Source organism: Crotalus tigris, unplaced genomic scaffold (assembly GCF_016545835.1).
Source record: "Crotalus tigris isolate CLP2741 ecotype Arizona unplaced genomic scaffold, ASM1654583v1 scf7180000024321.1087588, whole genome shotgun sequence".
NCBI lineage: Eukaryota > Metazoa > Chordata > Lepidosauria > Squamata > Viperidae > Crotalus > Crotalus tigris.
The window spans coordinates 727,555-751,701 of record NW_024100493.1 but is presented as its reverse complement, the minus strand read 5'-3'; the positions used below and the strand labels follow the sequence as shown (position 1 = coordinate 751,701).

The 24,147-nt window shown below is 47.6% G+C and overlaps 1 protein-coding gene and 1 long non-coding RNA gene across 2 annotated transcripts in view; one reads left to right on the top strand and one right to left on the bottom strand.

Moving 5' to 3' along the window:
* Positions 1–830, bottom strand: part of LOC120299930 — an 83,006-nt gene extending 82,176 nt beyond the window's left edge. Inside the window, exon 1 of the long non-coding RNA XR_005554504.1 lies at positions 706–830. This is a non-coding gene — a long non-coding RNA (uncharacterized LOC120299930). The remainder of the gene's footprint in view (positions 1–705) is intronic.
* PHOX2B (paired like homeobox 2B) lies at positions 682–11,970 on the top strand. Its single transcript, XM_039325272.1, has 3 exons — positions 682–922; positions 4,476–4,663; positions 11,524–11,970. Exons 1-3 carry the CDS (start codon positions 682–684, stop codon positions 11,968–11,970), a joined length of 876 nt encoding a protein of 291 aa, XP_039181206.1.
* Positions 11,971–24,147: the final 12,177 nt, after the last annotated feature.

Sequence of the window (24,147 nt, the reverse complement as noted above, 5' to 3'; positions counted from 1 at the left end):
AATCGTCACCCCGCTTTTTCTTCGTGCCCAAGAAGGCTGATTGAATTAAAAGACCGGAGCGTCGGGGGGGGGGGGAGGAAGGAAAGAGGGCGGGGCAGGGACGTCTAACGGGGGTGGGGAGAGAAAGAAGCTGAAAGTCTAATTAGAGATGCAGGAATCAGCCGGAGGGAAACGGGGGGGGGGGGAGAGAGAGGATGAGGCAGTACGGGAGCGCGCCGTCTCCACCTCGCGCGCTCCCGCCCTCCTCCTCCTCCTCCTCCTCCTCCTGCGCTCTCCCCTCGCTCCCCCTCCCTCCCCGCGGCCTCCCGCCCCCCCCCCCGCCAGTCCAATAGACTGATGAGTTATTGTCATGTAAAAAGCGGCAGCGTTCAGACCCACCGCTTCGCTATTGTCCAAGAGGAAAGAGCCAAGTTTATTATGAGGACTATATGCTCTAGAGACCTCGGGCTAGGCAGCTCCTAGCAGCAGCCCTTTTTTCATAAAACCAGGCTCGGCTGCTAGCTGGGAGGCCACTCTGGAAGCGAGAGCCGAGCGGTGAGCATCTCTGGCCGGCCTCGGCTCTCTCACCCCCCCACCCCACCTTCCCCACCTCGGCCCTCGCGGCTCCGCCAGCCCGAGCCCAGCCCAGCCCAGCCCAGCCTTCCCAGACCCCCTCGGCTGGGCCAGCTCCGAGCCTTTTCAATGTATAAAATGGAATATTCCTACCTCAATTCCTCCGCCTACGAGTCGTGCATGGCCGGCATGGACACGTCCAGCCTGGCCTCGGCTTACGCGGACTTCAGCTCCTGCAGCCAAGCCAGCGGCTTCCAGTATAACCCCATCCGGACCACTTTTGGAGCCACCTCGGGCTGCCCGTCGCTCACGCCCGGATCCTGCAGCCTGGGGACCCTCAGGGACCACCAGAGCAGCCCCTACGCGGCAGGTAAGCCCCGCGCCTTGCTGGCACCGCTGGGGAAGGAAGAGAGGAAGAGAGGAAGGAAGGAAGGAAGGAAGGAAGGAAGGAAGGAAGGAAGGAAGGAAGGAAGGAAGGAAGGAAGGAAGGAAGGAAGGAAGGAAAGAAGGAGGGCGGGCTGCTGGTGGTGTGGGGGGCGAGCCAAGCCCGGCCTAAAACCCCGCCGCCTCGATTGCATTTGGAACAATGGCAAAGTTGGGCTTCGTCTTTACCAAACGAAATTTGCTTACCCAAATGAAAGAATTTATCACGTTAGGAGCGATTTGCAAGGAAAGGAGAGGGGGGGGGGAAGGAAGGAGGGGTGGGGGGAGAGGGAGGGGGGGCCCGGCGGCGGCGGCGGCTGTAATTCACTTACACGGTTACCCTATCCGAAGTCACACCCGAAACCGCCGACAAAATTATCTTAAGCTGCCAAAATGATCGGCGTAATTTATTTACTTTGCGACGGGGACTGGAAAGCGAGGGGGAGTAATTAGATAAGGCGAAGGGAGGGTGATTACTGACGCTGGCGGAGGCGGCCGCGCCGAATTGTTGCTCTCTCCAAAAGCTCCTTCTTCTCCTTCTCCTCCTCCTCCTCATCCTCCTTCTCCTCTTCCTCCTCCTCCTCATCCTCCTTCTCCTCTTCCTCATCATCCTCCTCCTCCTTCTTCTCCTCCTTCTCCTTCTCCTCCTCATTCTTCTCCTCCTCATTCTTCTTCTTCTTCTTCTTCTTCTTCTTCTTCTTCTTCTTCTTCTTCTTCTTCTTCTTCTTCTTCTCCTTCTCCTTCTCCTCCTCTTCCTCTTCCTTCTCCTTCTCCTTCTCCTCTTCCTCCTCTTCCTTCTTCTCCTTCTCCTTCTTTTTCTTCTCCTTCTCCTCATCCTCATCCTCATCCTCCTCTTCCTTCTCCTCCTCCTTCTCCTTCTCCTTCTCCTCTTCCTTCTCCTCATCCTCCTCTTCCTTATTCTTCTTCTCCTCCTTCTCCTTTTCCTCCTCCTCCTCCTCCTTCTTTTTCTTTTTCTTCTTCTTCTCCTCCTCCTCTTCCTCATCCTGGCTCGCTCCCTCGCTTGGAAGGGACCCCCTTTCCCACAACTAGGCCGGCAGAGAAAGAGGCGACGACAGGGTCGCCTCCACGCAAACGCTCCTGGTTTTCAGCCGCTCTCCCGGAAAGATGCGCCGAATCCACAGCCAAGCGCTGGGACGCCGCCTCGGAAGCCCCGGCCCCGGGGTTAAACCCCTCCGGCTGCAGAGCAAGACCTTCTCCCCCCTCCCCCCCGGCAAGGAAGGGCCGACCCTTCCCGGCTCCCGCTTGGTTCCCCCCCCCTCCGATGGACTAGCGCCTCCTCCGGGGCCCGGCCACGGGGCCACTTCGGATTTGGGAAGGGCCAACTTGTTCCCGTCTAAACGCTTCTCTCCCTTCCCCTCTGGGGCTACTTGCCGTCGGAGAAGCGACTCTGGGCTTCGCGGCTTTTGGGGCCCCCGAATAATGGCTGGCAAAACTGGGTTGGAAAAAGGGGGGCGGCGGGGGGAGAAGGAGAGGAACATTTCGAACGATTTTCATCCCCCGCCTCGGCAAAGGCGCGGGGGAGGCTGTTTCCTCCACCGCCCCCTCCTCCGGGTTTGATCAGCGCACTAAGCAAAAATGAAGTTTATATATATATATACTTTGGGGTGGAGGGGGGCATGCCCGCCGTTCCATATAATTAAATTATGAAAATCGCCTCCTATTTAAAAGCGAAGGTAGAATAGAATAGAATAGAATAGAATAGAATAGAATAGAATAGAATAGAATAGAATATGGAATGGGACGGAAATGGAATAGAATATGGAATGGAACGGAACAGAATAGAATATAGAATGCAGTGCAATGGAATGGAATGGAATGGAATAGAAAATGGAATAGAATAGAAAATGGAATAGAAAACGGAATAGAATAGAAAATGGAATAGAAAATGGAATAGAATAGAATAGAAAATGGAATGAAATGAAATGGAATGGAAAATGGAATAGAAGAGAATAGAATAGAAAATGGAATAGAAGAGAATAGAATAGAAAATGGAATAGAATAGAAAATGGAATGGAAAATGGAATAGAAGAGAATAGAATAGAAAACGGAATAGAAAATTTCTAGTAAGTAGTAGAATATGAAAGAAGGAAAACGTAAATAAGAAACAATGGGGCAATAAGGACAAATATTTCAAAGAAGAAAGAGGGGGGAAATGTAAATAATGGAAGAGTACTGTTACAAATTGCTGTTAACAAAAAAGGATACATTATGTGTGTATGTGTGTAACGTTTTGCTGTGTTTTGTTTTGTTGGTCTAAAATAAAAATAAAAAAAGAATAGAAAATGGAATAGAAAATGGATTAGAATAGAAAATGGAATAGAATAGAAAATGGAATAGAATAGAAAATGGAATAGAATAGAATAGAAAATGGAATAGAATAGAAAATGGAATAGAAAATGGATTAGAATAGAAAATGGATTAGAATAGAAAATGGATTAGAATAGAAAATGGAATAGAATAGAAAATGGAATGGAATAGAATAGAAAATGGAATAGAACAGAATAGAAAATGGAATGGAATGGAATGGAAAATGGAATAGAAGAGAATCGAATAGAAAATGGAATAGAAGAGAATAGAATAATAGACAATGGAATAGAAAATGGGATGGGATGGAATGGAATGGAATGGAACAGAATAGAATAGAATTATAGAATAACGAATACAGAATGGAATGGAATGGAATGGAATGGAATGAGAGAGTTAGAAGAGACCTGGGTCCAACCCGCTGCTCAGATAGGAAACCCTATATCAGACAGGTAAATTGAGGCAAAGAAGGCGAACGAAAAAAGGCAAAAGGGGATTCGCACGTCGATCGGGCCCTTTCCTTTCCTTTGCGCGTCGCGAAAGATTCCCCCCCCCAAAAAATGTGAGCCATTCCGCTTGCCGGGAAATTTAAAAGGGGGGGGCTTCCACCCCACCCATCCCCAGCTCAGCCGAGGCTTCTCCGAGCCAACCTAGAAACTGGCCGGGGCCAAAACGCGGCGCCTCCCTCGTCTTTATTAAAGCCCCGACCCTCCCCTTTGCTGAGCGCGCGCGGGCAAGAACGAAAGGGCAGAATTCCCACGTGCATTTTTATTTTATTTTATTTTTTAAAAGTCCTCTCTGGAAAGGGCGCCACGGGGAGAGCGCACGGCCGGGCCTTTAAAGCGGAGCGGGTCGGCCGATGTGTCTCTCTTCTCTTCCCCCCCCTCCCTCCTTCGTTTTTCTGGCCCCGCACATGTCTACCTAACCCGAATTAGACCGTTTTTTTCCTTCTGTGCCACAGAATATAGGTGGGTGCATGGATAATTCTGTATTTATTTTGTCTCCTATTTGTGTAGTGTATATCGGAGGGGGGTGTGTGTGAGACCCCTTTGAGAGCCGTAGGCCAGGAAATGTCATTGTAACGTAGGCCGCTTTAGTGTACATTCAAAGTGACAATAAAGTTGTTGTTCTATTCTCTCTCCCACCCCCACACACCCCCCCCCCCACAATTCCAGTCCCTTACAAGCTCTTCACCGACCATGGCGGCCTGAACGAGAAGCGGAAGCAGCGCAGGATTCGCACCACCTTCACCAGCGCGCAGTTGAAAGAGCTGGAGAGGGTCTTCGCCGAAACCCACTACCCGGATATCTACACCCGCGAGGAGCTGGCCTTGAAGATCGACCTCACCGAAGCGCGAGTGCAGGTAAGGGAAGAAGCGGGGGGGGGGGCGGTTGCTGCGCAGGTTTTGCTTCATTAATAATGAGAAGGAAAAGGAAAAGGAGAAGAGAAAAGGAAAGAAGAAGAAGAGAAGAAGAAGAAGAAGAAGAAGAAGAAGAAGAAGAAGAAGAAGAAGAAGAAGAAGAAGAAGAAGAAGAAGAAGAAGAAGAAGAAGAAGAAGAAGAAGAAGAAGAAGAAGAAGAAGAAGAAGAAGAAGAAGAAGAAGAAGAAACAACAACAGTGGACCACCTGGTAAGCAGTTGCAAGAAGATTGCACAGACTGACTACAAGCAGCGGCATGAGGAAGTAGCAACAATGGTGCATTGGAAGATCTGCAAAAAAATATCATTTGCCTGTAAGCAAAAACTGGTGGGATCATAAAATAGAGAAAGTTATAGAAAATGATAAAATTAAACTGCTCTGGGACTTCAGAATTCAAACAGACAAGCACCTGCAACATAACCACCCCAGACTTAACAATTGTCGATAAGAAAGACAAAAAAGTCTGGATAGTGGACGTGGCAGTGCCTGGAGATAGCAGAATAGAAGAGAAAGAACTGGAGAAGATAACAAAATACAAAGACCTACAAATAGAAATAGAAAGACTGTGGCAAAAGCAAGCAAGGGTAGTGCCAATAGTCATAGGCTCCTTGGGTGCAATCCCAAAACAACTGGAGCACCACTTGAACACCATTGGCATTGACAAATTCGCTATTAGTCAATTGCAAAAGGCAGCCTTACTAGGAACTGCTTCCATCCTGCTACGATATGTGTAATACCATCAAACATCCACATCTCCCTATCCCAGGTCCTGGGCAAGGACTCGATAGGTAGACAAAATGCCAAATCCAGTCTGAACATCTGGCTGACTGTGTGATGATCCATAATAATAATAATCATAATCATAATCATAATCATAATCATAATCATAATAATCATAATAATCATAATAATACAGGAAACCAGAAGTTGCCTTGAAGCTTTAACGTTTTTATTCAGCTGAACAAAGACGGGCTCCTCTAAAAAAAAAAGAGAGAGAGAGAGAGAGAGAAAAAAAAGCCCCAAATATCGGGAAAACCTTCTTTTTATACCTTCTTTGATGACAATAAGCAATTCACCCAGCAAAGCTGACAGGCATAAGATCAAGATTTCACCCAGTAAGTCTGAACACGCTGTAGATAAGAAGGGAGAAAGCAGAAGGAGCTAAAAAATGTTCCTTTTGGGGGGTTCCCCTGTTGTTGTTGTTAGTTGCAAAATCGTGTCCAGCCCGTCTCGACCACGTTCCTCCAGGCCTTCCTGTCCTCTACCATCTTCTGGAGTCCATTGAAGTTCACACCTACTGCTTCAGTGACTCCATCCAGCCACCTCATTCTCTGTCGTCTCCTTCTTCTCTTGCCCTCCATCTTCCCCAGCATCAGGCTCTTCTCCAGTGAGTCCTTCCTTCTCATGAGGTGGCCAAAGTACTTGAGTTTCAACTTCAGGATCTGGCCTTCTAAAGAGTAGTCGGGGTGGATCTCCTGTAGGACTGACAGGTTGGATCGTCTTGCAGTCCAGGGGACTCGCAGGAGTCTTTTCCAGCACCAGAGTTCAAAGGCCTCCATTCTTTGGCGCTCAGCCTTTCTTATGGTTCAACTTTCACAGCCATACCTTGCAACTGGGAAAACCGTGGCCTCGGCTATACGCACTTTTGTTGGCAGGGTGATGTCTCTGCTTTTTAGTATGCTGTCTAGATTTGCCATACTTTCCTCCCCAGGAGCAAGCGTCTTTTAATTTCTTGGCTGCAGTCCCCATCTGGGGTGATCTTGGAGCCCAGGAAGATAAAATCTGTCACTTCCCTTAAAGACACCTTACGTTCCCGGGTGGGTTAGGACATGGGGTGTTTTCCTTGCTGTCCATCCATGACTCTGCAAGCGCCCAAAGACAGCAGGGCCATCTGCACACATATTCACAATTGACACTTCCTATGTGGTCTCCTAATTCCGGGTCAACCGGGTGGGGGGCTCCGTCTGAGCGGGGGGGGGGGAGAGCCAGGACGCGTGGAGGACGGCTATCTGGCTTAAAGCTAAAGCTATAAGAAAATCTTTATTTGATTTTATTTTTTAAGCTGGCTGATTGTAACTCTGGGCTAACCCACCCTCAGTTCTGCCCAGCCGAACTGCTTGCTGCCTTGTCAAAAAAAAATACAGATTTATTTTGCCGTTGTCTTTTTTTCTTCTTGCCCCAACAATATTATTATTATTACTGGGGACATTTGGGGGTTGATCTCCCAGTGGAAGGAGAAGCTAAATTTAATCAGCTTTTTTGCGGGGGGGGGGAGAAGGAATTCCACATGCTGCCATTTGGAAGTGAAATTATTTTGCAGAAGCAATGGCTCCGCTTTGGCCTGGTCTAGTTCTTTTGATTTAGAATCGTATCTTGCTTTTTTTTTGTTGGCCCCGGGGATAAATTATATCAATTGCACAGGGACGTCTTTCCGGGAAAGGCATAACCTCAATATTCCGGGGAGGGTTTCCAAGGTTAGGAATTGTGAGCCTGGGTGTCATTCCTCCCCCCTTCCCCCCTCCCAATTCTTGACCTCAAGTCCTGTAATCTGCTTTGGTTTGAGATGTCAGCCATTCCTTTAAGGAGCAATTCGGTTATTCCGAAAGAGGAAAGGTCTGAAAGCGAAGCGCGCGCGTGCGCGCGCACAGCAAAATACATTCTACATAGGAACAGGAATTTATTCCTGATTTTTTAAAATTTTTATTTACTTTGCTGAAGCAAAAAAAAAAAAAAACTCTCTTAAGCATCCTTTGGCAGGCCCGGATTTATCAGCCCGGCATATTTGAATTGCAAATTCGATATGTCATTTTTAAAGTGTTTCCAAAGAAAAGAAAGAAAGAAAGAAAGAAAGAAAGAAAGAAAGAAAGAAAGAAAGAAAGAAAGAAAGAAAGATGGGTCTTTTCAACTGCTAAATCCTGCCCACACTTGGTACACCTAAATACTATCCAAATTCATTTCCAGCACCAGCTGCGCATGCTTCCCCCTCTGCATAGATCGGGCAAGTGTTTATGCGGCCGTCATAAACACGAGTCAGTTGCCAAACGACTAAATTTGGACGGTTGTAAATTGAGGACTCTTATGAACCTTTATATCAATTATATTTATTAAATGTATGTATGTATGTATGTATGTATGTATTCAGATTTCTTTTTGCTGACAAAGAGTTAGAAACTAACTTTTTGCTGACAACGATTTAGTGGGAGACTAGTATAGCTATTTCAGGGCTCATTAGCCCTCATCAGCTAGCCACACTCTTTATGGGATTCAAACCTAAGCAGTTTACATGCTAGGCAGTTGTATTAACCACCAGGCCACCGGCTCTCCTCCCCTCTTTGTCAGCCGAGTCAAGGGAGTATATACAGAAAGTTTTTCAGACAGACCGCAGTATAGCAGTCAAAAAAATGCCAAGGTGCAATCAATCAGACTGGTCTGTCTGAAAAACTTTCTGTATATATAAAGTCGCTACGGCGATAAACTATTTCTGTGTTAAATTTAGATTTTGCCAACAAAGAATTAAAGGGAGACTAGTATAGCTATTTCGAGCTATTTAGCTCTCATCAGCTAGCCATACCCTTCTGAGATTCGAATCTGGGCCACTTTGCAGGTTCGAATCTCAGAAGGGTCTGGCTAGCTGGTGAGAGCTAAATAGCTCGAAATAGCTATACTAGTCTCCCTTTAATTCTTTGTTGGCAAAATCTAAATTTCACACACACACACACACACCAGAGTAGGTAAAAAGAGAACTGGCTGGGTGATTTTGGGCCAATCCTTCTTTCTCACTCTCAGCCTACCTCACAGGACTGTTGTCGTGGTGGGGTTAAAAAAATATAGGAGGAGGACGGAGTATTAGTTATGTTTGCTGCCCCGGGTGATGTGTAAAAAAAAATAACAATAAAGGTGGGATTTAAAACACAATCTAAATAAATAAACGTGAGGTATCCTAGTTCTTCTCTGGGGACGTTTTTTAAATTGGGAATTTACAGCCCGTTTTTAATCTATCGAAGTTCAGTGAAGGCTTTTTTCCTCGGGGGGGGGGGGGGGACTGGAGACTTTCCTCCGACACAAAAAAAATAGTCTACAATCTTTTGCAAAGGAATTATTTGCATTCATCAGCAGCGGCACTATTTGTGACAAAGAAATCCTGCCGTTATATCCTTTATGTATTGAACTCGCTTTAGCACAAGTGATATCCCCCCTCCCTTTGTCTTTGTCTCCTTCAATTTCTCAAGGTGATTGGGGGGGGCAGTTGGCGATGGTGAAATAAAGCAGCTTTTAGATCACCCAGACGCCTTCCAGAGGCATCGGGACTTGAAGTCCTGCGATTTCCCCCCCCCCCCCGCGCAGTTTAAGCCGGGATACGACTGGACACGCTGTATGAATGCACTTATTTTATTGTTTTATCGTTATATTTATTGTTTTAATTTTATACACCGCCCTGAGTCCCTAGGGATCGGGCGGCATATAAATTTTATTGATAAATAAATAATAAAGTAAATAAATTAAAAAACAAACAAACACCAACCTCTGCAAATCTAGGAAATTATTTTAGACTTTCGAGTCGAGTCGAGAAAGCTATTTCTTAAGGCATCTCCTGAACTCAGGACCAGGCAAATACGCCTTTTGTTAACCCAATGCAGAAATAGTTTTTATGCTTTTCCTTCAAAACTTTTGAGTGAGGCTGGGAACCCCCCCCCCCAAAAAAATCCTAACCACCTATTCTAGGACAACCTTAGTGGCTGGGAGATCCGCTTTCGATCTGTTATTATAGTTCAGATCCAAATTCAAATGTCTACGCAGATTCTCAGCCGTCGTCCAGGTGAGGGCTGTCCCAAAGATGCTTTTTTTTTTCTTTCTCAGGGAGCAACTGGATTTTCTTGTTTTTCGTTTGAAGAAAATGGTGTGTTTTTTTTCTTTCTTTTTCTGAAAAGTCAGAGCCGAAGAAGCTTCTTGGGATGAGAAGCGAAAGGACTTCAAAGGAATAACAAGAAAGTCCTGTAAAAAAAAGGGACAATCGAAATTTACATTAATCGTTTGGAAAGAAGGAAACCGAGATTCTGACCCAAGTAAAATCCTTGGGAAAGGCAGAGAGGACAGACCCTTTAAAACCTCCCCGGAAGTCGATCCCGGAGCAAGAACCGTTTTTCCAGGCTCCCGTTGCGCGGGTGTCCGAGGCGGCCCGAACTCGGAAGAAAGGGAAACGTCGGAACCTGGGCGTCCGACCCGCGTCTTTGCAAGCTTCCCGACGGGCAGGGGAGAGACTCGGAAGAAAGGGAAGCGTCGGAACCTGGGCGTCCGACACGCGTCTTTGCAGCTTCCCGACGGGCAGGGGAGAGACTCGGAAGAAAGGGAAGCGTCAGAACTTGGGCGTCCGACCCGCGTCTTTGCAGCTTCCCGACGGGCAGGGGAGAGACTCGGAAGAAAGGGAAGCGTCGGAATCTGGGCGTCCGACCCGCGTCTTTGCAAGCTTCCCGACGGGCAGGGGAGAGACTCGGAAGAAAGGGAAGCGTCGGAACCTGGGCGTCCGACCCGGGTCTTTGCAGCTTTCCGACGGGCAGGGGAGAGACTCGAAAGAAAGGGAAGCGTCAGAACTTGGGCGTCCGACCCGCGTCTTTGCAGCTTCCCGACGGGCAGGGGAGAGACTCGGAAGAAAGGGAAGCGTCGGAATCTGGGCGTCCGACCCGCGTCTTTGCAAGCTTCCCGACGGGCAGGGGAGAGACTCGGAAGAAAGGGAAGCGTCGGAACCTGGGCGTCCGACCCGGGTCTTTGCAGCTTTCCGACGGGCAGGGGAGAGACTCGAAAGAAAGGGAAGCGTCGGAACCTGGGCGTCCGACACGCGTCTTTGCAGCTTTCCGACGGGCAGGGGAGAGACTCGGAAGAAAGGGAAGCGTCGGAACCTGGGCGTACGACACGCGTCTTTGCAAGCTTCCCGACGGGCAGGGGAGAGACTGGGAAGAAATGGAAGCGTCGGAACCTGGGCATCCGACACGCGTCTTTGCAGCTTCCGGACGGGCAGGGGAGAGACTCGGAAGAAAGGGAAGCGTCGGAACCAGGGCGTCCGACCCGCGTCTTTGCAAGCTTCCCGACGGGCAGGGGAAAGACTCGGAAGAAAGGGAAGCGTCGGAACCTGGGCGTCCGACCCGCGTCTTTGCAAGCTTCCCGACGGGCAGGGGAGAGACTGGGAAGAAAGGGAAGCGTCGGAACCTGGGCATCCGACACGCGTCTTTGCAGCTTCCGGACGGGCAGGGGAGAGACTCGGAAGAAAGGGAAGCGTCAGAACTTGGGCGTCCGACCCGCGTCTTTGCAGCTTCCCGACGGGCAGGGGAGAGACTCGGAAGAAAGGGAAGCGTCGGAACCTGGGCGTACGACACGCGTCTTTGCAAGCTTCCCGACGGGCAGGGGAGAGACTGGGAAGAAATGGAAGCGTCGGAACCTGGGCATCCGACACGCGTCTTTGCAGCTTCCGGACGGGCAGGGGAGAGACTCGGAAGAAAGGGAAGCGTCGGAACCAGGGCGTCCGACCCGCGTCTTTGCAAGCTTCCCGACGGGCAGGGGAAAGACTCGGAAGAAAGGGAAGCGTCGGAACCTGGGCGTCCGACCCGCGTCTTTGCAAGCTTCCCGACGGGCAGGGGAGAGACTGGGAAGAAAGGGAAGCGTCGGAACCTGGGCGTCCGACCCGCATGGGGGGAGAGAAGGGGGGAGGGAGACCCCCGAGGCGGCCGGGTGGAGGTGGGGAAGGGACGACGGCGCTGGGGAAGCCGCGTCTGGACTAACCGGGACGGCGCTCCCTTCTCTTTCTGCCTCCAGGTCTGGTTCCAGAACCGGCGAGCCAAGTTCCGCAAGCAGGAGCGGGCGGCGGCGGCGGCGGCGGCGGCGGCCAAGAACGGCCCGTCCGGGAAGAAACCGGACCCGTCGCGGGACGATGAGAGCAAAGAGGCCAAGAGCACCGATCCGGACAGCACCGGCGGGCCGGGTCCCAACCCCAACCCGGCGCCCAGTTGCGGCGGGGGCGGCGGGCCCAGCCCTGCCGGGGGCCAGGGCGGTGCCGGAGCTGGCGGGCCCGGTCCGGAGGGGAGCAAAGGCGCCGCGCCCCCCGGCTTGGGCGCAGCGGGGCCCGGGCAGGGCTGGGCTGCGGGGCCGGGCTCGCTCGCCTCCATCCCGGATTCCTTAGGCGGGCCCTTCGCCAGCGTCCTCTCCTCCTTGCAGAGACCCAACGGCACCAAAGGCACCTTGGTGAAGAGCGGCATGTTTTGAGGGGTGGGCGGCGGGGCCGGCCTCCCACCCCCCCCCCCACAACCCCCCACCCCACCCAGACAGCCAGCCTGGACGCCCCCACCGGGATGCGCCCTGCGCCCGGCCACGCGCCCCGGCGCCTTTCCACCAAGGCTCCAAGCTGGGCTGTGTGTGTGTGTGTGTGTGTGTGTGTGTGTGTGTGTCCTGAGACCCCGGCAACCTTTCGCCCAGGCTGGGGTGGGGGGTCTCTGTCCGCCGCCGCCTCCCCCTCCCCTCGCAGGTTGGCCAAAAGTGAAATGGCCACAAGCTGGCGCAACTTTTTGCAAAGTTAACTTTCCTCCCTCTCCTTCTCCCCCCCCAGAACTCACCCACCCACCCACCCACCCCCCTCCTCCGGGTCAGGCCGCGTCGCTCTGCCGAAGGGGGGGGGGCGTTCCTTCTTCTCCGCAGATCGACCCCTCCCCCTCTCCGCCGTGGGGAGTGGGCGCCCGTCTCGGCGGCCCAAACGTCCCCCCCCCCGGGGTCTTGGCCGAGCGCGGACCGTTTTTCCCTTCGCACACTCTTGGGGGGGGTGGGGGGGATGCGGGATCAGTCCTGTGGGGTCCTTCGGTCTTCTCCGAGCGGGCTGGTTTCCTTGCAGACCTCTCGCTGCCCAACTAGGGAACATCATCAGGGCTAGGCGCTGCGCTAAGAGTCCTGCACCAAAGCCTGAGGGTGAGGATGAAAAGGCGCTGGGTCAGTGGAACAGCCTGCCTCCAGAAATCGTGGGCGCTCCATCACTGGAGATTTTTTAAAGAAGAGACTAGACAGTCATTTGTCTGAAATGCCTGAGCAGGGGGATGGACTAGAAGACCTCCAAGGTCCCTTCCAGCTTCTATTCTAGTCTCTATTCCTTCCTTCCTTCTCCTTTTCCTTTCCCTTTTTCTTCCTTCCTTCCTTCCTTCCTTCGGAACAGCTTTGCATCCAGAAATTGTGGGCACTCCATCACTGGAGATTTTTTTTAAGAGACAGTCACTTGTCTGAGATGGTCTAGGACTCTAGGTTCTTCTGCTTGAGCAGGGGGCTGGACTAGAAGACCTCCAAGGTCCCTTTCAGCTTCTGTTCTAGTCTCTATTCCTTCCTTCCTTCCTTCCTTCCTTCCTTCCTTCCTTCCTTCCTTCCTTCCTTCCTTCCTTCCTTCCTTCCTTCCTTCCTTCCTTCCTGTGGAACAGAAGTTGCCTTCAGAAATCGCAGCCGCTCCATCACTGGAGATTTTTAAGAAGGGACTAGTAGACAGTCACTTGTCTGAGATGGTATAGGTTCTCTTGCTCGAGCAGGGGGCTGGACTAGAAGACCTCCAAGGCCCCTTCCAGATTCTATTCTATTCTACTATTCATGAAAACCATCCTGTAGTAAGGTTTCTTACGTTTCACCAGCTCAGAGAGTACCCCATGAGCTACAGATCTTCTCTTCTAGGACAGTGGTTCTCAACCTTTCTAATGCCGTGACCCCCCAACCGGTTGTAAGTCAAGGACTACTCAACCGGTCGTAAGTCGAGGACTACTCAACTGGTGCAGCACCGTTTGCGGAATGGGACTTTTGGCGGGCTCAGCAGGGCAGAGACAGCCTGGACAATTCCTATTGGCTTTTGAAAGCCAATAGAATTAGACTCTATTCAAGAGAGTCTGTTCTATTGGCTTTCGAAAGCCAATAGAATAAAAGGGAGTAGCACAGCTAAGGAAAAGGGGGGAAAAATGGCGGACTGCGTTGTTTGGCGACCCCCGTGAAATGGTCGTTCGACCCCAAATGGGGTCCCGACCCACAGGTTGAGAACCACTGGGCTAGGAGTACCAATTCTGGGCTTGCACATCCACCCCCTGGCCGCTAGAGGGCAGACTCGTGAGGGCTGAATTCTTGTGCTTTGCTGCCCCTAGTGGCAAGGGAAGTCCTGACTTTGCTCTCTGCTGAGCAGGAAAGATAATTCTTGGTAGGGTTTTCGTTTTCGAAGGAATGCACATCCCAGGCTGTGCAAAGACGGCACATTTTTCATGACAGGGTCTCCTTTTCCACGCGAGGGATCGGTAGCCAATGGCGGCATCAACTGGCTGGGGCTACGGGCCGTATTCAGGAAGGCAAATGACATATTTTTTTGGCAAATGGGGATGACTGGTGGATGCTACAAAAAGTGGTCCCCATCGCTTGGGTGGAAATAGCCCAGGACTTGAGCCTAGAGCAGAGGTCCACAACCTTGCCCCTTTTAAGACTTGTGGACTTCAACTCCCAGATTTCCTCAGCTCCCAGAATCACCACCTGTGGACTTCAACTCTCAGAATTCTTCAGCTACCGTAGCTGGCTGAGGAATTCTGGGAGTTGAAGTCCACAAGTCTTAAAGTGGCCAACGTTGAGGACTCTTGGCCTAGAGAACAGGTTGACTAGAGGACAAGCAGCCCCACCAAGCCATAAGGTCTGACCTATTTTCAAGTGGAAGATTAGACCTTAGAGCAGTGTTTCTCAACCGTGACCATTTTAAGGCATGTGGACTTCAACTCCCAGAATTCCACAGCCAGCATTGCTGGCTGTGGAATTCTGGGAGTTGAAGTCCACATGCCTTAAAATGGTCAAGGTTGAGAAACACTGCCTTAGAGGCTACTTAAAACTAAAAATGTAGCCTCTGAGGTTTTTTTCCTAAAGCTTGAAAGAGTCCCTTGTTTCACTTTGTTTTAACCCATTTGCTAATGAATGTAGACTTTTTTTTTTTTTTAAGCAATTTGGAAAAAATTCTATAGGCCCCTGCAGGACCTAATTGCACAATTCCGTGATGTGAACTTAAAAAAAGAGAACCCCTTTAATGGAGTCTGTTCCCCAGAAAGTGGGTTTAGGAAAAGAGGCAGATTAGGAAGGGCAATTTGTGTTTTTCAGAGGGCAGAGAAGAAGTCTGAGACACCGGGCCTGATGATAAATGTGACATTTCCTGGGTTTTTTTTTTATGTATCCAAGAAGAATCTCTTTGCATATTCCAATGAAATTAGCTCAACTCCTTTGATCTGCAAAAGTCCCCAGATGTGGCTCAGACACCCTTGGGAAAGTTGAAAGTCAAATAGTTCATTCTTGCGCTCACAATGAACAATGTAGGCATTCACCGCATCCTATGAAGCAGGGTGATTTATGGCAGGGATAGCCAACCTTCAACTCCCAGGATTCCTCAATCAAATATGGTGGCTGAAGAATTCTGGGAGTTGAAGACCACAGCTGGTGATTTATAGCAACAATATCCAATCTTGGCAATTTTAAGATCTGTGGACTTCAAATCCCAGAATTCCTCAGCCAACCATGGTGGCTGAAGAATTCTGGGAGTTGAAGTCCACAGCTGGTGATTCATAGTCAGAGGTCTCCCACCTTGGCAATTTTAAGACTTGTGGACTTCAACTCCCAGAATTCCTCAGCCAGCCATGGTGGCTGAAGGATTCTGGGAGTTGAAGTCCACAGCTGGTGATTCATAGTTGGAGGTCTCCAACCTTTGCAATTTTAAGACCTGTGGACTTCAACTCCCAGAATTCCTCAGCTAGCCATGGTGGCTGAAGGATTCTTGGAGTTGAAGTCCACAGCTGGTGATTCATAGTCGGAGGTCTCCAACCTTGGCATTTTTAGGAACTGTGGACTTCAACTCCCAGAATTCCTCAGCCAGCCATGGTGGCTGAAGGATTCTGGGAGTTGAAGTCCACAGCTGGTGATTCATAGTCGGAGGTCTCCAACCTTTGCAATTTTAAGACCTGTGGATTTCAAATCCCAGAATTCCTCAGCCAGCCATGGTGGCTGAAGGATTCTGGGAGTTGAAGTCCACAGCTGGTGATTCATAGTTGGAGGTCTCCAACCTTTGCAATTTTAAGACCTGTGGACTTCATATCCCAGAATTCCTCAACCAGCCATGGTGGCTGAGGAATTCTGGGAGTTGAAGTCCACAGGTCTTAAAGTTGCCAAGGTTGGAGACTCTTGCTTTGTAGAGTGTCTAAGTCCTGAAGAAACAGCCAACTACGGTGGGACTTTTCTATGACCTGCGCACTTCCGTCGTGCTCAAGGGTCCCCATTCAGCCATTAAGCACACAGCACAGAAAATCCCACAATGGATGGATGAACAGCACTTGAACCCTTTCTGTCTCCCTCAAAGAACGCTAAAGTGAATTTGCCTGGACCATTAAACAGAAGAAATCCTGTTATTATTGCTTTTATTGATCAGCTTTTTTTTTTTAAAAAAAAAAACCAAACAAACACACATCCGTGCCCTCTTTCTACCAGAGCGTCTCGCAAGCCCACCAAAACGGTGTACTTAATAGACAGAGAGCTGTTTACATAAGGAGCACCAACTCTCTTGTCGCAAATGGTCTACAGCCCAGCGCGGTTCCTTTCCGGTTAATGGATTGTGTTCGTTGTCAAGATTGCGATGACATTGTCCACGCTGTTTTTTTTTTTTTTAGCCCGCCCTGATGAAGGTTTTTAAAACACTTTTCTTTTCAAAGGCACAAGACCCTAAGAGATTTATGTTTTGTCCACCGGTATGCTTTTAAAATATTCATTTCTGTGTCTTTCCAACCACCGTGTTACGTGACTCAATTGTATAGTGTGAATATCGATACAAACTTGTCTATTCTAATTAGACGTATAAATAACGTTTTCGCTCCTTGTAGTCTTTAATGGTGTGTCTTTATGGAAAATATGAGGTTTTGATGAGTTTACCTTTTGGGTTCTTTTGCATTTTAGATTGGCCTCAGGCACTGGTTATCGGTGGCCCGGGGCTCGTTTTTCTAATTTTCCTTTATTTTTATTTTTCCAGATCCCTTTGTGAGCGTTAACTGTCATAACTTATGTTTTCAGGAACTCCGGATTTATTTATATGTGGTTACGATGAATGCTTCTATTTAAAAGGGGAAATATTTCTACATGTGCATATAGTTTTACAAGAGTGTACCATTAACTGATTGTTGATAATAAAAAGGAAAAGGAAATACGAGCCCATATCGTTCTCTTGGTCTCATTTACTTTGTGCCTGAAAACTGCTTTTTCTTCTTCTGTTTTTTACACGATGAACATGATCGTGTAAAATGATCGGGACATGATTTGTGGGGAGGAGGAGGAGGAGGAAGAAGAAGAGGAAGAGGAAGAAGGAGGAGGAGGAGGAGGAGGAGGAGGAGGAGGAGGAGGAGAAGAAGAAGACTGTGGGGTCCTTGGTGCTCTCTGAGCTTGGTTGTTTCCTTGCAGATGTTTCATGACCCAACTAGGTAACATCATCAGTGCTAGAAGGAAATGGGATTTGTGGAGAGGAGAAGGAAGAGGAGGAGGAGAAGGAGAAAGAGGAAGACTGTGGAATCCTTGGTGCTCTCTGAGCTTGGTTGTTTTCTTGTAGATGTTTCATTACCAAACTAGGTAACATCATCAGTGCTAGAAGGGAGAAGGGTTTGCGAGGAGGAGGAGGAGGAGGAGGAGAATTGTGGTGTCCTTAATCCTCCCTGAGTTTGGTGGTTTTCTTGCAGACGTTTCATTACCCAACTAGGCTAACATCATCAGCGCTAGATAACAGAATAACCAAATTTGGAAGGACCTTGTAGGCCAACGCAACCACACAGGTCTGTAGACAACACCCACACAAGCACTCAAAGACTAGTATTTACTGCTCACTACTCCACTCTTCTCTAGTTTTGACTATACTTTACTACAGGTCCTACTCCTGCTCTCCCACTGCTATTTCTTGAGAGTCCCACTATAATAATAATAATAATAATAATAATAATAATAATAATAATATTTCAGATGATGTTTTTTCCATACAGCTTCAGATCAGTTTGGTGGTTTTCTTGCAGACGTTTCATTACCCAACTAGGCTAACATCATCAGCGCTAGATAACAGAATAACCAAATTTGGAAGGACCTTGTAGGCCAACGCAACCACACACTGTAGACAAGCAGAACTACCCACACAAGCACCCAAAGACTAGTATTTACTGCTCACTGGAAGAATATCTGAACTCCACTCTTCTCTAGCAGATAACAATTGGCAATGGCTATTACTAATTCTGGCTAGCCTTACATGCATACAAAGTCAGACAGTAAGTGCCGCCTATGCAAAGAAGCCAGTGGCTAAGCTGTTGCCACAAACTGATTACAAGCAGCGGCATGACAAAGTAGCAACAATGGTGCATTGGAAGATCTGCAAAAAATCTCATTTGCCTGTAAGCAAAAACCCACTGGGACTTCAGAATTAGCACCTGCAACATAACACCCCAGACTTAACAAATAAGTCTGGAATGGAATGGAGATAATAGAAGAGAAAGAACTGGAGAAGATAACAAAATAACCTAATAGAAATACTGTGGCAAAAGCAAGCAAGTAGTACCAATAGTAGGCTCCTTGGGTGCAATCCCAAAACAACTGGAGTATTGCATTGACAAATTTGCTAGTCAATTGCAAAAGTAGGAACTGCTTCCATCCTGCGACGTGAGCCTATCCCAGTCCTGGGTAAGGACTCGATAGGTAGACAAAATGCCAAATCCAGTCTGAACATCTGGCTGACTGTGCGATGATCGATAATAGTAGTAGTAGTAGTAGTAGTAGTAGTAGTAACTCGTGAGCAAGTTTTTTGTTTATGCACCTGATAACCTTCCAAATGAGAGAAGCAGCAGCAACATCCTACCCAGTTTAAGTTTCCGAGCGAAAACCGAACAGACATTCTTGTTAATGTAGTGTACAGACTTGGAATAAAATGCAACATCCATCATCTCATCAAAATTCAATTAAAAAGCCAGACCAGTGTCCAAGAGGAAGGAGACAATTTTTTTCCCCCCCGCTGGAAGCAAAGCGCTCCGAGCATCACGAAAAATCATTAAGGGATTTTGTATTCCGCAAGCGAATTCAGGAAAGAATAACCAGTTTGTGACTTCTAATTTCATGTTGCATTAGAAGCTTGAGCATCCGCAGTCTTAACGGTGAGGCTTCGGTCACTAATTTAATGCACGCTGTCAACGCCTTTCTGCAAAGAGAGCTCCTCTCTTTAATGCAGCTTTAAAGTATCCGAATCAGAATGGAGATGGAAGGGACCTTGAAGGTCTTCTAGTCCAGCCCCCTGCTCAAGCAGAAGACCCTATACCATTTCAGACAAGTGGCTGTCCAGTCTCTTCTTAAAAACTCCAGTGATGAAGCACCCACAGCTTCCAGTGGCAAGCTGTTCCACTGGTTAATTGTCCTCACTGTTAGGAAGTTTCTCCTTAATTCCAGGTTGCTTCTCTCTTTGATCAGTTTCCAACCATTGTTTCTTGTCCTGCCCTCTGGTGCTTTGGAGAATAATTTGACCCTCCCTCTTCTTTGTGGTAGCCCCTCAGATACCGGAACACGACTATCATGTCTCCCCTATTTCTTCTTTTCTTTAGACTAGTCAAAGCCAAGTCCCGCAGCCGTTCTTCATAGGTTTTAGTCTTCAGGCCTTGGATCATCTTAGTTGCTCTTCTATGAACTTTTTTTTCCAAACTCTCAACATCTTTTTTCTGATAAGGTGACCAAAATTGCCTGCAGTATTCCAGGTGTGATCCAGGTGTGGTCCACTTAAGGGGGAATGAGTAGGAGCACCAGGGTGTGCAGTTTATGGAGGAAGGCCCACCGCCGGTGCTGTAGCAAGGACTGGGAAGAACACAGAGTGGCAGAATCAGAAGGCTGGACAGAGTGGGCCAACTCTCCACGTCCAACTCGCTGTGGGATAATTTAGCAATTCAGTTTACTCCTTTCAAATAAATACAAAAACTCTTTCAATTTCTGCCATCCCCACTTCACATTGTCCTCCTTCCGCATCCTTTCTTTATTGATTCTATTCCACCGTGTCTTTGACCATTTCACGGGGGTCGCCAAACAACGCAGTCCACCATTTTTTCCCCCCTTTTCCTTAGCTGTGCTACTCCCTTTTATTCTATTGGCTTTTGAAAGCAATAGAATAGACTCTCTTGAATAGAGTCTAATTCTATTGGCTTTCAAAAGCCAATAGGAATTGTCCAGGCTGTCTCTGCCCTGCTGAGCCCGCCAAAAGTCCCATTCTGCAAACGGTGCTGAACCAGTTGAGTAGTCCTCGACTTACGACTGGTTGGGGGGTCGCGGCATTAAAAAGGTTGAGAACCACTGCCCTAAACAAATGGTTCTAACTTAAGGACCATTTGTACAAGCACAGGGGATGCGGAACTGACAGATATGATGTAGCATGTTGTATGTCTCTACCCTGAGAACTTAAAAGGGAAGTTGACTCCACATGTTCCCTGGGGCAAATTGCTGAGCTTCAGCACCTGGACAGCTCCCAACATGCCAAGGCTGCGTGTATATACAGGTAATCCTGGAGTTACTACCAGAAATTGAGCGCAAAATTTATGTCGCTAAGTGAAACATTTGTTAAGTGATCATTTTACAATTTTTCTTGCCACAACATCTTAATTTTGACCACGGGGATGCTGCATTTTTTTTTCAGCGCCCTTGTAACTGAACGATTGTAAGTTGAGGACGACTTGTAGTCCTCCAAACTGCAGAGGTCTACGACAGGACTTCGATGTGTTGAAGGTTCGAGTCCCATGGAACGGTGTTTCTTTATCTTGACAGCTTTCGAGCCGGATGGACTTCAATTCCCAGAATTCCCCACTCAGCCTGTGTCTAAGGATTTCCAGTCTGAAACTGATTATGTGGCGCCCTCTGGTGGTCAAGATAAGTACTGGCCAAGTTCTATGAAGAACAATCCAATGAGCGGGAATGTTGAAGAAGGAAGGAGATTGATGGAGGCTATAAAAATAGTAGAATGATAGAATCACAGGGTGGAAGGGCCCCCTGGAGGTCTTCTAGTCCAACCCCCTGCCCAAGACAGGAGTCCTCGATGCCATGGTTGTCCGATCTTGGCAACATCTAGCGCTAATAACAACAGTAATAATAACAACAAAACAACAACAATAAAGTTGGAAAGGACCTTGGAGGTCATCTAGTCCAACCCCCTGCTCAGGCAGGAAACCCTGTATCATTTCAGACAAATGGCTATCCAATCTCTTCGTAAAGACTTCCAGTGTTGGAGCATTCACAGCTTCTGGAGGCAGGTTGTTCCACTGATCGATTGTTCTGTCAGGAAGTTTCTCCTTAGTTCTAGGTTGCTTCTCTCCTGGATGAGTTTCCATCCTTTGCTTCTTGTCCTACAAATTCAGGTGTTTTGCAGGATAGCTTGACTCCCTCTTCTTTGGGGCAGCCCCTGAGATATTGTAACACTGCTATCATGTCCCCCCTCGTCCTTCTCTTCATTAAACTAGACATCCCCAATTCCAGCAACCGTTCCTTGTATGTTTTGGGGCTGCCCCAAAGAAGGGGGAGTCAAGCTTCCATCCAGTTTTGGTCACCATGATGTAAAAAAGATGCTGAGACTCTAGAAAGAGTGCAGAGAAGAGCAACAAAGATGATCAGGGGACTGGAGGCTAAAACATATAAGAAAAGGTTGCTGGAATTGGGCATGTCTAGTTTAACGAAGAGAAGGACGAGGGGGGATATGATAGCTGTGTTCCAATATCTCAGGGGCTGCCCCAAAGAAGAGGGAGTCAAGCTATCCTGCAAAACACCTGAATTTGCAGGACAAGAAGCAAAAGATGGAAACTAACCAAGGAGAGAAGCAACCTAGAACTAAGGAGAAACGGTGAGAACAATTAACCAGTGGAACAACCTGCCTCCAGAAGCGGTGAATGCTCCAACACTGGGAGTTTTTAAGAAGAAACTGGATAGCCATTTGTCCAAAATGGTATAGCGTTTCCTGCCTGAGCAGGGGTTGGACTAGATGACCTCCAAGGTCCCTTCCAACTTTATCATCATCATCATCATCATCATTACTACTACTACTACTACTACTACTACTACTACTACTACTACTACTTATGACTGCTTTTCACACATGACCCTTGTAGAATCCTCCGTGGTCCCAGAATCAAAATTCAGATGCTCAGCAACTGACTCATATTTATGATGGTTTCAGTGTCCTGGGCTCACCGGATCAGCTTTTTGCGTCCTTCTGACCATCAGAGTTAATGGGGAATTCATCCTAGCACCTCAGAGAGCATCAAGGATCCCGTAACACGTAACGTAATTGTAAAAAATAATCAACAAAATAATAAAATATTATTATTTATCTATTTTATTTGTACTGTGAGGGAGATGGGTAGTTCCTAAATGGGATAAACAAATACATTTAAAATATCCCCGTACTGTATTACTTCTGAAAGCCACGCACAACAAAAAAGAACAAACACCACCCGTTTTAATCAATGTTTATTTATAAATGTAACATTTACTAGAAAAGCAGTTGCATTTTAGACAAGTTTCTTAACTTCCCAGAGCGTTTTAGAATAAATATCATGAATAGAGATTAGTGTAACAATTGGTATTTGAGCCTTTGGTGATCTCGTCTGTAACTGAAGCCCCCCGTTTTGGCTTACCAATCTTCAGCCCTATCAACAGTTTTATATTGGGTACAGAATTAATTCTAAGTAACAAGAATAAAGGATCACTACAAAGTGCTGAGAATGAAGTAGATATAAAAATAATTATGACACGGTTATGTCTGCCATCTAAAGAAATGGAAAGCTACATACAGTTTTTTGGAACCCTTAAAAAAAAAAACACAACCCATTACATTTATAATATTGCCGCATTGACCGTAAATCGCTCTTCAAAACACGTATTTAATATTTCAACTCGCTATAGTAAATGGTTACTTCCTCCCCCCCTCGACGCTGCTCTTAATTTCCCCCCCCCCCCAAAATAACTGAAATAACATATGAGTCACATTTACGTCAGAGTCAGAAAAGGGGGGGGGGCTGAAGAGCGAGTGATCTTCTTATAATAATGAAAAATTAAAAAGATGAGGAAGACCAGGGTGTTTTAATCTATGCTGGTGATTCATCAGACATTATGGAGAAATAGAAGTCTCTGAAAAAGAGAATATTGGACTGTGGGGGTCCTGAGTCCTTGCAGATGTTTCATGACCCAACTAAGTTACATCATCAGTGGTACATGCTATATTAGATACCTGAGCCAAATCCCACTCCCTTCCGACAATGATGATGGGGCCTAGTTGGGTCACGAAACGTCTGCAAGAAAACAAGCAAACTCAGAGAGCACCAAGGACCCCACAGGTAGAAGCCTGGATTGGGTATGTCTAGTTTAACAAAGAGAAGGACGAGGGGGGACATGATAGCAGTGTTTCAATATTTAAAGGGTTGCCCCAAAGAAGAGGGAGTCAAGCTATTTTCCAAGGCGCCCGAAGGCAGGACAAGAAGCAACAGGTGGAAACTAACCAAGGAGAGAAGCAACCTAGAACTAAGGAGAAACTTCCTGACAGTGAGAACAATTAACCAGTGGAACCACCTGCCTCTAGAAGCGGTGAATGCTCCAACACTGGAAGTTTTTAAGAAGAAACTGGACAGCCATTTGTCCGAAATGGTATAGGATTTCCTGCCTGAGCAGGGGATTGGACTAGATGACCTCCAAGGTCCCTTCCAACTTTATCATCATCATCATTATTATTATTATAACTGGTTAATTCAGATTTTGTAACACGTAAAGCTGGCTGGCCCTATCTTGTAATACTATATTCGTAGTGGTCTTTTCATTTCTGCTTTCTTTTATTTAAAAGGCATGAAAAAGTCAATTGACCTGCGAACACAGATCCTTTATTGTTCTGCTCCCAATGAACACAGGCAGGGCTTCGGTGGGCGCCTTCTTTTCTTCAGGAATTTGAGAAGAGATCCCAAGATCACTAATGGGATTACTTCTGAGTCCGCCTCAGAGGCAAAAGAACGCCAAAGTCTTTGTAACTTTGCCTAAGTTTTTTTTTAAAAAAACAGATCACATTCAAGAAGCCAACGTTATCTTTGGCTTTTTACAGACGTGCTGATCTGTATGTTTCCCAAAGAGCTTAAACACACCCAACTGTTGCAGTGGGTTGTGCCGAGTTGTGCACGTGTCACAAAAAGCCCGCGGTGATCAAAGACCTTCACCGGAAACCTCTTCTACATTCTGTCCTGTAAACAAGATGGTGGCTGCACACACACACACACACACACACACACACACACACACCAAAAATGGCAAGTAGAACTTTTTCTTTCTTAATTGTGAGCCTGCCTCGCCACGAGAGATGTGGTGAAAATACACACCAAACCACAATATAACCCA